The sequence below is a fragment of the Cebus imitator genome, unplaced genomic scaffold (assembly GCF_001604975.1).
Source record: "Cebus imitator isolate Cc_AM_T3 unplaced genomic scaffold, Cebus_imitator-1.0 Scaffold283, whole genome shotgun sequence".
NCBI lineage: Eukaryota > Metazoa > Chordata > Mammalia > Primates > Cebidae > Cebus > Cebus imitator.
This window is the reverse complement of record NW_016107598.1, coordinates 1,456,102-1,468,801: the sequence shown is the minus strand read 5'-3', so window position 1 is coordinate 1,468,801 and position 12,700 is coordinate 1,456,102. Positions and strand designations below refer to the sequence as shown.

At 35.6% G+C, this 12,700-nt stretch overlaps 1 protein-coding gene across 9 annotated transcripts in view; it reads left to right on the top strand.

Annotated features, from left to right (window-relative positions):
• The window catches only part of SLC4A4 (solute carrier family 4 member 4), a 496,548-nt gene that overhangs the window by 393,970 nt on the left and 89,878 nt on the right, over positions 1-12,700 (top strand). For all 9 annotated transcript variants that reach the window (XM_017501628.2, XM_017501630.2, XM_017501627.2 and 6 more), the window contains one exon: positions 7,443-7,513. In XM_017501628.2, coding sequence (XP_017357117.1) covers positions 7,443-7,513 — 71 coding nt within the window. The remainder of the gene's footprint in view (positions 1-7,442; positions 7,514-12,700) is intronic.

Here is a 12,700-nt window from a genome sequence, read left to right as displayed (position 1 = left end):
AACAAGGGCGAAACTCCCTCTCAAAAAAAAAAAGAAAATTAGAAAATAAAAGATTATCCTAACTTACCTTCCATGAACTATGTCATAATATATGCAATTTTATTTTTATTGTGTGCCATTCCCTCTTTATGAAGCCGGTTTAAACATAAACTAATGGTAAAACAAGGAAGTACAAGTTCTGCTGTAGCATCCCTCAGGCTTGCATTTGTGAGAATCCTTTTCCAGCACAGTTGACATTTTATCACTTATGGTAATAGTGTTTTGGGAGACACTCATCATTTTAGTTTTCTTTTATTGTCTTAACCTATGTTTTAGCAGTTTCTGCATAATGCTTGCAAAAATCAGAAAATGGAATTGTCATCAGACCTGGAAAATTCTATAGTTTTGGGTTTGTATAAAAACAAATTTGTAAAAGTTTCCCTGTTGCAATGTCTATGACACATCCAAAATGTAATGATGGGTGGGTATGGAAGAGAAATTTTTGTGAAATTGGTGGCAAAATATACCCATCTTTTTTTTTTTTTTTTTTTTTTTTTGAGACAGGATTCACTACATTGCCCAGACTAGAGTGCAGTGTGGCATGATCATAGCTCAGTGCAACTTTGAACTCCTGGGCTCAAGTGATCCACCCACCTCAGCCTTCTGAGTAGCTAGGACTACAAGCATGTGTCACCATGCCCAACTTAAATATATTCATCTTAATATCTTCACAGTAGCTCAGCTCTTTAACTTCCAGCTCAACATCGTAGGCGAACTTGTGAAAAGAGTGCCCGTAGATTTAAAGAGTATACAATTTGAACTTTCCTAGTTGTGGTGAAAATCTCAAGCATTAAGACTTGGTGAAAATACTTAGGGAAACTAAAAGGATAATAAGAAGAAAATAAAGAAAACCTACTATTAATTTTATCTGTTTTAAGATTTAAGGCTGAGAGAGTGGCAAACAATTTTCCTAGAAGCTACTTCTCCCAGCTTTCCTGGTTTACTTTGTCTTCCCTCAAAAGCCATTTTTACCTGTTGTTGCCTTTATAGACCTAGAAATTAAAAGCATACATATTTGACTTCATCAAGAGGCACTAGTGTGCTCTAGTTATCCAGAACCCTTAAATAAATCTGACTTGACCATGTGGCAGAGCTTATTTAATTTTATCCTTTATCTATTTTCTAGTTACTTAATTCCCTTAAAATGTTTCTTAAATGTAATAAAATAAAACTTTAAAGTTTCATTATCATGGAAAATTGTCTTAAAGATTTTCTTGTACACATATGGCTAATCAGTGCCACATTATTGTAATCCTAAGAACCTATGTTGAGGGCACAGTTTCAGATTAGGCTAATATTTATTAAGCACCATCCAAATGCCAGACATTTAACTAGGAGATTTTAATAAACTATATTTTAGTAACATAATGTATGTATATTTAATTATCACATAAATCTTGAGAGATGGATGACATTCATCCTAGGGACAAGGTCTTCTTTCTCCAGGGCACAGAGCTATGAGTAATCTTAGCTGCCATTTATTTAGATCTTTCCTGGTACTGGACACTGTGTTTACAATTTTGCCTACGTTGTGTTATTTAATCTGCACAGTAACCTTATGAGGTAGATGGTTTCAAATCTAGTTTTACATACGAGGGACATGTGGTCAAGAGGTGTGAAGTAACTTCTCAAGATTATGCAGTGAGGGAGCTTAAGGGCACTGTGCTCAGAAGGTACTGGGTTCAGAATTCAAGCCCAGTTCTCCTAGTACTCCCTTCTCCACATTAGGGAATACATAAAAGCAGACAGATCTGACCTTAGTGACCAATTGTTGCTCACATTTGACCTCACAGTCTCAGCTGAGATTGTTCCTGTTCCTGATGGTACCATTCTTGCTGATATGTAGAGCACACGAGCCACACAGTAGTTCCTGGGTCCAGGTCACTAGATGATAAAGAGGGACAACCTTTAACAGTGCAACTAATTTTCCCCTATGGAAGAGGTTTACCAACACTGACACATAGATATCACCTTCTTTTTTCTCTCATATCTCTTACAGCTTCAGCCATAGTTGATCCCCTTGTTCTTTCTCTAAATCTCTCATTAAACATAAGGAAGAAAATTCAGCTTAAATGCCTAGTGTTCCATTATTGGAATGCTAAGCTTGTGGGAGTTATTTATATCCTACTGCTCAAGGTCACTGTCAAGGTCTGATTTTTCACACAAAAAATTTTGCAACCTCTGACATAAATGGGTTAAGAAGGAAAAGTCACAGACACATTTAAAAATTTCTATTACTTACAATATTCATTCCCTCATTCTAGAAGATCAGCTAAAATTTCATACATGGGAGGAAAGAACAAGATGTGAAAATCCACATATGGAAAACGATCAGCCTGTAGAAACTGCCTGAAAGCCAGTAGGAAACAGAGATTGTCCCAGTGATAATTGGCTAAATCTAAATTAGCCAGACTCCTAGGGCAAAGAATTTCTTTGCTTCATGAGCCAGGATGCTGAGTAAATGGGAGAGACGTGCAGAGTGTTTGGCTTTTCTGTTTGACTTTTCCAGAATCCTAATTAAGTAGATTGCAGATTCTATATAAATGGATTATTCTGCAATTGGTTGCCAAAATATCTGCACCTGGATCCAAATGGTAACCAATGATTCTTGTAGACCAAGCTTCCAATTGGGATCAATCATTTTCTGTGAGCCTAAGGAAATTTACTTTTAATCTTGTTTATGGGCTCTAACATACCCTGCCAATATGCATTTATGGAAATAGTTTTTAAATGTATTTATTTTCAAGTCTTTCGTCTGAAGCAGCTGCTTATTAAAATAAGTAGGGAAAGTGTTATATACGTTTTACTGTCCTTTTGATTCTAGTCTTTTGGGATTTTGAGAGCCAATGTGCTTTAATAGCTTGTCTTAGGGGAAGAAAATTGAAATTCTAAAAGGAATTTGAATGAGCAGAATTGATGCTTATCCAAAACTTGAGAGCAGCTACTAAAAGTTCAGATTGCAATCCTATTTTAATACACCCCTGGCCTTTATTATCCATCATTCATTTCATGAAGAAAGACCCTTGAATATCTTTCCTCCTCAGTCTTTACTCCTTGCGTTATGCAGAAAAGTAGGATTGCAAAAAGACTTTCAATCTCTTGAGAGAGGAAGGTGATAACATTGCATTAAAGAATCTAGCTCAAGAAGGGCAGCTTTTCAACACCGTCTAAATAGTACCTGTGATTTCACATATGCAGCTTTTCCTCGAAAGCTCAGAAAGATTAGATATTTCAGGTCACAATTGAGAGTCACATCATCTAACATTGGCAAGTACTATCTCACCTTTCATTCCGTGGCCACATAAACCATCTGATTTTGATCATTAGAAATGCTGTGTAAGAGAAGAAGGAATGCTGAACAAGGTCTTGCTACCAGCTCTGCTTCTGATAAACTATAACCCTGGGCAAGTAACCTGGCATATCTTGCTTCAGAGTCCCATTCAATATGAAATGGGTATAAAAGTATACCCATTATATGACCTAGAATGTTTTAAAATGAGGAAATACAATGTAAAAAAAGTTATTTAAGCTTTTTATGACAACATGGTAATTTAAACCTAGATATTGTTAATAATTATTTATGAATATTTTCTTCCTTTTGAGAATGTATTCATTTGGCTTTATTGTTTAGGTCAAACATCCTTTAGCCTGTTTTTGTTTTTTTAACTTTCATTTTAAGTTCAGGGTACATGTACAGGTTTGTTACATAGCTATATGTGTGTCATGGGGGTTTGTTTTAAAGATTATTTCATTACCCAGGTATTAAGCCAAGTACCCATTAGTTGTTTTTACTGATCCTCTTCCTCCTCCCACTCTCCACCCTCTAATAGGCCCAGTGTGTATTGTTCCCCTGTATGTATCCATGTGATCTCATCATTTAGCTCTCATTCATAAGTGGGAACATGCATTAATTGGTTTTCTGTTCCTGCATTACTTTGCTAAGGATAATGACCTCCAGTTCCATCCATGTCTCTAAAAAGTACATGATCTCATTGCTTTTCTGGCTGCATAGTATTCCACGGTGTATATATGCCACCTTTTCTTTATCCAGTCTATCACTGATGGGCAGTAAAGTTGATTCCATGCTTTTGCTGTTGTGAATAGTGCTGCAATGAACATACATGTACATGAATCCTTATATTAGAATAATTTATATTCTATTGGGTATATACCCCATAATGAGATTGCTGGTATTTCTGCTTCTAGGTCTTTGAGGAATCACCACACTGTCTTCTACAATGGTTGAATTAATTTACACTCCCACCAACAGTGTATAAGTGTTCCTATTTCTCTACAACCTCACTAGCATCTGTTATTTTTTGACATTTTATTAATAGCCATTCTGACTGGTGTGATATAGAATCTCATTGTGATTTTGATTTGTGTTTCTCTAATGATCATTGATGTTGAGGTTTTTTTCCCATATGATTATTGGCTACATGTATGTATTTTTTTGAAAAGTGTCTGTTCATGTCCTGAGTCCACTTTTTAATGGGGCTGTTTATTTTTTTAATATATTTGTTAATTTTCTTATAGATACTTGATATTAGACCTTTGTCAGATGTATAGTTTGCAAAAATTTCCTTCTATTATCTAGGTTGTTTACTCTGTTAATAGTCTCTTTTGCTATGCAGAAGCTCTCTAGTTTAATTAGATTCTATTTGTCAATTTTTGCCTTTGTTGCAATTACTTTTGGTGTCTTTGTCATGAAATCCTTTCCCATGCCTGTGTCCTGAATATGATTGCCTATGTTGTCTTCTAGAGTTTTACAGTCCTGGGTTTTACATTTAAGTATTTAATCCATCTTGAGTTAATTTTTGTATATTACGTAAGGAAGAGGTCCAGTTTCAATTTTCTGCTTATGACCAGCCAATTATCCAGCATTATTTATTGAATGGGGGACGCTTTTCCCATTGCTTCTTTTTGTCAGGTTTGTCGAAGATCAGATAGTTGTAGATGTGCAGTCTTATTTCTGGATTCTCTATTCTGATCCATAGGTCTATGTGTCTGTTTTTGTAGCAGTACTATTCTGCTTTGGTTACGATAGCCAGGTAGTAGAGTTTGAAGCTGGGTAACGTGATACCTCCAGCCTTGTTCTTTTTGCTTAGGGTTGCCTTGGCTATTCAGACTCTTTTGGTTTCATGTAAATTTTAAAATAGTTTTTTCTACTTCTGTGAAGAATCTCAATGGTGGTTCAATAGGAATAACATTGAATATATAAATTACTTTGAGAAGCGTAGCTGTTTTAACAATATTGAGTCTTCTTATCCATGAGCATAGAATGTTTTTCCATTGTTTATGTCATCTCTGTTTTCTTTAGCAGTGGTTTATGGTTCTCCTTGTAGAGATCTTTTACCTCCCTGGTTAGCTGTATTCCCTAGGCATTTATTCTTTTTGTGGCAGTTGTGAATGGGAGTTTGTTCCTGATTGTTGTTAGTGTATAGTAATGCTAGTGACTTTTGCACATTAGTTTTGTATCCTGAAACTTTGCTGAAGTTATCAGCTTAAGAAGCTTTTGGGCTGAGACTGTGGGGTTTTCTAGATACAGGATCATGTTGTCTGCGAACAGGGATAGTTTGACTTCCTCTCTTCCTATTTGGATGTGCTTTATTTTTTTCGCTTGCCTGATTGCCCTGGCCAGGACTTCCAATACTATGTTGAATAGGAGTGGTGAGAGAGAGCATACGTGTCTTGTGCAGGTTTTCAAGGAGAATGCTTCCCTTGAAGCATATGATGTTGGCTGTGGGTTTGTTATATATGGCTCTTGTTATTTTGAGGTATGTTCCTTCAATACCTAGTTTGTTGAGAGTTTTTAACAGGCATCGATATTGAATTTTATCCAAAGCCTTTTCTACATCTATTGAGATAATCTTGTGTTTTTGTCTTTAGTTTTGCTTATGTGATGAATCACATTTATTGATTTGCATATGTTGAACCAACCTTGCATCCTGGGGATAAAACCTGCTTGATCATGGTGGATTAGCTTTTTGATATCTGTCAGCCTTTTAATTCCCTTCTGATCTGTAATGGAACAGAGAGAATAAGAAAACAGATAATATGCATATGTGCTTGCTTTACTGCTGAAATAGAGAAACTCGGGCAATAGCTAGCTTTAGCTTAATAGTTTTACAATCTACTGTCTTGAAAGATCAGAGTGAATTCCAAAATTGGCCAAAGGTAGGGCTCAAGCTAAATATTTTCTCTCTTTTAGTTTGTTTTTCTTCTTTTTTTCCCATTTGTCTGTTCTCATTCATTTTTAGTCATGAAATGGCCTCTTTTCTAACTTCCTTTATTGACAGCAAATATTTCTGAGTTCCCGTTAAGATCTACACTGGGGAGATTTTTGGGAAAAATAGTAGCAAGATAAGCTTCTTCTGTTCCTCCTTTATGGATTTCATATTCTAATGTCAGCCATCAAAACCTATGTGTTTCTTCTTAAATGTTTAGGTAAGCAGGACTTGAAGCATGCAAACTAAAAAGGCAAGCTAGTGGCTTAGAGGGATGGGAGTAGGGACCAAATAGTAACTAGCAATTCAGATGTTAAATAAACTATGTGATCCTAAACAAACAAATAAAAACCCTGATGTGTTGTTTTATAATATTTTTATAAATTAGGAATATGCTCTAATAGTTTATTTTATAATACATAAACCTTCACAAAATAGGAAAAAGGCTTATCTGATAAAAATATTTTATCTATAGAATACTTTTTAAATTCTGTGTTTTAATTTTCAGACACATGCAATTTTAAAAAAGGAATGAAACATTTTCAAAAGGAAGTTTGGGTTAATAAGTTAGGTTCTTCTTCAAGTGCCATTTTAAACCTATAAATGATGCCAAATTGTGTGAAAATAATTGTAAAAATTAGATTAAATATTCATCTCCATTAGTTTTATATTATTTATTTAGTACTTTCTCTTGTTTTCACACATTTTGCAAAGATATCCTTTCTCATACACTGTCAAAATTTCCATAAGTTACAATTTATTTAATTCTTAATTAGTAAAGCTTCAATTTGGGAGATTTTCCTGTACATTCTGAAGCCAGTGATCAACTTATTCAATTATTAACAGCCCTTGTTCCACAAGGCAAAATATATTGAGTACTTATAGTATCAGGGAAGCATTATTTTTTTTTTGAAACCTGAAACAAATTTTAATCCCATCTCCTTAAATATCCCTCATCATTTAGATTAGAGCACAGCAGATGTGTCCAAATCTTTGTTTTATCTAGGTGAAAGGTAAACACATTTATAATAAATAAAAATTCATTGTTCCCTTATGTTTTCATTAAGGACCTTTTTTAAAACTGTTTAGCCCTGCTTTTAAAAATACCTAATTATGCATTTAAGGTTTTATTCTATTTTATTTTTATAGTATAAAATAATTGTCTTTTGCTTACAGCTAATATCTCAATATCTGATGACACCACACTGGCCCCAGAGCATTGGCCCACTGTTTCTTCTACTGACATGGTAAGTGACTTACTATTTTAAATTACCTTCATACAGACTGTGTCTTGTATACCTGTTTATAATATTCATAATATATGATGTCTTCTATCATTCAGCAATTCTGGCATGAACACAAATATAATAATCATTGACGGTGGAGGGACAGGAAAAAAGAAACCACTTTCCTTTGCTGTAGTAGCACTTTTTTTTTTTTTTTTTTCCTTAAAAAAAAAACTGAAGCCAATATTTACTTCTATAACATGCTTTTTAAAACTTCTTAGGAATTCAGCTGCCACATCACATTAATTGTAACCTCGATATTTTCACAAGGGAAAATGTGAGAAGTTGGAAAATGAGAGCACAGTATCCTCTCTCTGTTTCTCGTATGGTTAAGAATTCTCACTAACCAAATAGTGCTGTGTTTTCTTCACTAAGAGTGATTGTAGCAGGACCTTTCCCCTGTCACTTAGAAAGGACTGTGCCTCTGTCACATGATATCCTTTCCCATGGCTTGTAACCAAGGATCTTTAGGAGACTGGAACTAAGCTTTAAAAATGAGCTGTTTTGCATGGAAGGTCACACACTGGAAGGAGGCTTTTGTGTTGGAGAAAAAGGGGAAAGTGCTGTTTCAGACTTCCAATTGTGCTCCTTCTATGCTGAATATGGAATCTTACCAAAGAATATCAATCTTTCAGTTATAAAGACAGAAGCCATAATACCTTGTATTGATAGAGTGCCCATCTCTCTGGAGACCCGAACATTTCTACAGATATTATGCAGTGAGTGCCCTAACATCCCTTTCAAAGATGATGTTTTCTATCTTTCCTGGGCAACTTTCATGTGACCTTCCTTTTCGTTTTTATATTCTAGGGCTCTCTTGACTACTTTTTTTGCTGTTAAAGTTTTCTCTGAATTTCCTCAAATTTTACCTCTCTATTTCTTTCATGTTTGATACTGTGTGTGTGAAAAAGTATTTGTAAATGTTTTACCACATGCATACAGAAAGGAGCTCAATTTTCAGTCTTTCAGCTGGTTAGTTTATTGCCTGAAAAGTCTTGCCTAAGTACAGGAAAAACTACTTCCTTCTAGATTTGAAAAAATTTTATTCAAATTCTCATAGTAAAAATATAATTAATAAACCATAATTTAATAGTATATATTTTATTAAATGTAGTTAATAAAATATAATTTATTAACTATAAAATATAGTTAATAAAATATAAAATATAAAAAATAAGTTGATTTTCAATAAATATTAATAAAACATCACTTCCACTGACTTAAAAAAAGATTAATTTCTAACTTAATTCTTTTTGTAACTAATCAAGGAAAGCATTAAAATTAATGAACTTTTAAGTCCCACCTTTGGGCAAGTCCTGGAAGAGGCTTCAGTAATTGATGTGTATTAAAACAAGATGTCACAATCAAGTTCATGGAAAAAAAATGAAAGTTCTGATTGACTTCTAGCATGACTATGATAGAAACACAGAGGCATAATATCTAATTATAGAGCACCTACTAGAGACCATATGTGTTATACATATTTTCATCATTATAGACTTTAATATGAACTATAACTATGAATACAAACTACCAGGGTTAATTATTTCTATTTTGTACATGAGAGAAACTGAAGCTCCAGAGGTTTAATAAACTTCTTGCTTTAGCCACATATTAGTAGAACAAAGATTTGAACTGAAGTCTGGATGGTTCCAAGACTGGTGCCATTCCTAGTGTACCATGATGCTTCCATGTATGCAAGTGAAAATGTTTACCCTTTCAGCTTCTATAGATGCCCTATATTCCAGGGCAGCAAACCCCTCATGTGTGCATCAATTGCATAGTTAATTAAAATGTTAAGGTGCTATGTTCAACACCTCTAGAGAAATAAGTTAGGGGGAAAAATTTTGTGTGTGTGTGTGTGTGTGTGTGTGTGTGTGTGTGGTCATGAAGGACAAATTTTAACCTTCATTTCTCCTTTTTCATTTATGTCAATACCCATATGTATACATTGTATATACACACACATATGTGCACACACACATACAGTATAGGTAAATGGTTCAGAAATTAGTTTTAAGAGGGAATATGGTTTGTTATCATCAATAATAATTATCAATTATTGAGCATCTACTAGGGTCCAGACTCTTCACAGTAATTGTCCATAATTCTCACAACTACTTTATGAGTTATTAGATGTTACCTCTATTTTATAGATAAAACAGAGACTTAGAAATGTTAGCTGACCTTCCAAAGGCCATGTTACAAGTATTGGTAAAATGGGGATTTGAACTCAGGGTTTTCTGGCTCTAGAGTCTGCGTTATTTCTATTCTTTCAGGAAGCAGCATAGTGTTTCATGTAGAACTTACAGAGTTCTTGTGCCAGACTGCCTGGTTTCAAATGCAGGGCTCCACTACTTAGCAGACTGTGGAACCTTCTCAACCCATCTGCAACATTGGGATAGTCACAGTCATTATCTCAAAGGTACTATAAGTGTCAACTTAATAGATAGACAGGACTTAGCATAGTGGATGGCATATAGTCACCTCTCAGTCAGTGTTAGGTATTGTTTCTGTTCTCTCTAGATGTTAGCATTTGATTAGGTTGTGCTGCCTGCATAACTCAGAAGCTTAATGGAGAGAAGACATTGGGAACTCCACCTTCTGAGAGGCTACTGAGTCCTCTATCTGCTTGGTCATGCAAGCCGGCTCCATTATCCTGAACCTTTCCTAGGACACACGGTCATCAAGACTTTATTTTCCTTTTTTCATTTCAGTCATAATTAGATTGTGAGAGAAGGTAAAGGAAAAGTGACATGCCGCCCTGGAGCCAGGAAGACTTGCTCTCACAGGCCTGAGTACATCCTGTCAGACGAAGGAAGGCCTTTTCCCATCACCTTCACTAGCATGAAGACAAGCTTTCTTTTTCATGGTGGTAGCAATGTGTTTTGGGGGAAAGAGCAGGAGAGAGGGGTATTAAGGCATTTAAACAGAGATCAGAACTCTAGGATAATTATATCTCAAGATAAAAAGGCAGGTATTAAAATTTCCATTTGTTGTTGGAATGGTGTCTTTATTTCTTCTTACTTTCTCTAATTTTTCTATAGATTTCTTACTTGGTATATCCCTTCAACTTGCAAACCAAATTCCTTAAAAGATTCCTGTAAACTTTTAAGACTAGCCACAGCTTGCTCACACTGTATCTGAATAATGAGCATTAATACCTGTTGGCTTCCAGTTTCCAACTCTCAGAGTGTGAGACACCAGATTTCAAAATCAAATGTCAGTTTCTTCTGAGGAAGTAATTGAAAAGATCAATTAGTATTTTGTTTTTCACATCAGAGTCCTTTTTTTTTTTAATTGAGGCATACTTTAAAATACACAGTTCTGAAGTATTCATTGAAATGAGTCTCGATGGTTGTATACCCTAGGTAACCACCATCCAAACAAGATATAGAACATTTCCATCATCCCAGAAGGTCCCATGGAATGCTATATTTTGTTTGATACCCCAGGTTTCTCCTTGGGGGATCTTTCATTGCCCAAATACTCTGCCCCTTCCCTTCAGAGGGCAGATACCTGAGCTCTTTCCAAAGTGGTTGAATGCTTCAGAAGAGTTTCTCTCAGCTCTGTCCCTCTGCCTCCCATCTTAAGAAAGTGGCTTTCTTACACTTAAGGGAGGCTCCATGTATCTAAGGGGAAACTCTTTTAGCTTTCTTGTCCAACCTCCAGTCTTGTGTGTATTACCCATGCACTTGGCAAAGACCATGAGAAAGCTTGGTGAGTGGATGCAGACTCAGCCTATGCCTAGGACTCGAGTCCTCTGAATTCTGATCTGTCACCCTGTCTGCATGTAGTCATTAAAAATTCGTTAAATAGGCCAGGTGCGGTGGCTCACGCCTGTAATTACAGCACTTTGGGAGGCCGAGGCAGGTGGATCACGAGGTCAAGAGATCGAGACCATCCTAGTCAACATGGTGAAACTCTGTCTCTACTAAAAATACAAAAATTAGCTGGGCATGGTGGCGAGTGCCTGTAGTCCCAGCTACTTGGGAGACTGAGGCAGGAGAATTGCTTGAACCCAGGAGGCAGAGATTGCTGTGAGCCGAGGTCGTGCCATTGCACTCCAGCCAGGGTAACAAGAGTGAAACTCCATCTCAAAAAAAAAAAAAAAAAATCATTAAATAGAAAAATTAGTTGGGTGTGATGGCACACACCTGTAGGATTACAGTGAGCTATGATCATGCCACTGCCCTCCAGACTGGGCAACAGAGCGAGTCTAGGTATTAATATCTTACAAATAAATAAATAATAACATAAAAAATAATTTAAAAAATTAAATATTTGACCTCTTTCCTCATCTTAATGGTGAGTTTTTTAAAACTATGATTTTTAATCGGGTATCTAGCTTTCTTTGGTTGTTAGGATGGGAGTGATGGCCTCTTACAACCTTCTATAATCTTAATCACAAGCAGAACAACCAGTTCATCTTGATATTTTATAATGGTACAAACAACTATAACTCAAATGCGTGCTGTAGATAAGGTAAGGCTTCAGATTACTGCAAATCTGGCTCACCACTAGGAGAGGGGAACTCTAAAAAAGTATATCAACAACTTAACCATAAGGCTTTAATTAGTGGTGTCACTATCATTTATATTTGTAAAAGCATATATTTTACCAGTTGATATTCAAAGAGGGTACAGCAGGTTCTCAAATAACACTGTTTCATTATAATGTTGATGAAAAAAAGACATTGATTCTCAGGCTGCTGCTTGTGTGGAGTTTGCATGTTCTCCTCATGTCTGGATGAGTTTTCACTAGGTACTCTGAGTTCCTTCCACATCCAAAAGATATGCATATTAGCTTCATTGGCATGTCTTAATTTCCCAGTCAGACTGAGTGTGGGTATGTGTGTGCACGTACCCTGAGATAAGATGGTGTCCTGTCTAGGGATAGTTCCTGCCTTGTACCCTGAGCGGCTGGGATAGGCTTTGGCCACTCTCAACCCTGAACTGGAATGATAATTATTATCTTACTTGTTTTATTAATCTTTCTTAAATGTATGTATAGCTTACATTTATTTTAACATTTAATATTAGAAATTGTTTTGGTCTTTATTTAGAAGTTTGGTGATGTTTTTGTGACCAGGAGTATGCCCTAGGGACTTAATTCTTGTTTATAGTGATTAGCCTATGGTAAAATTGG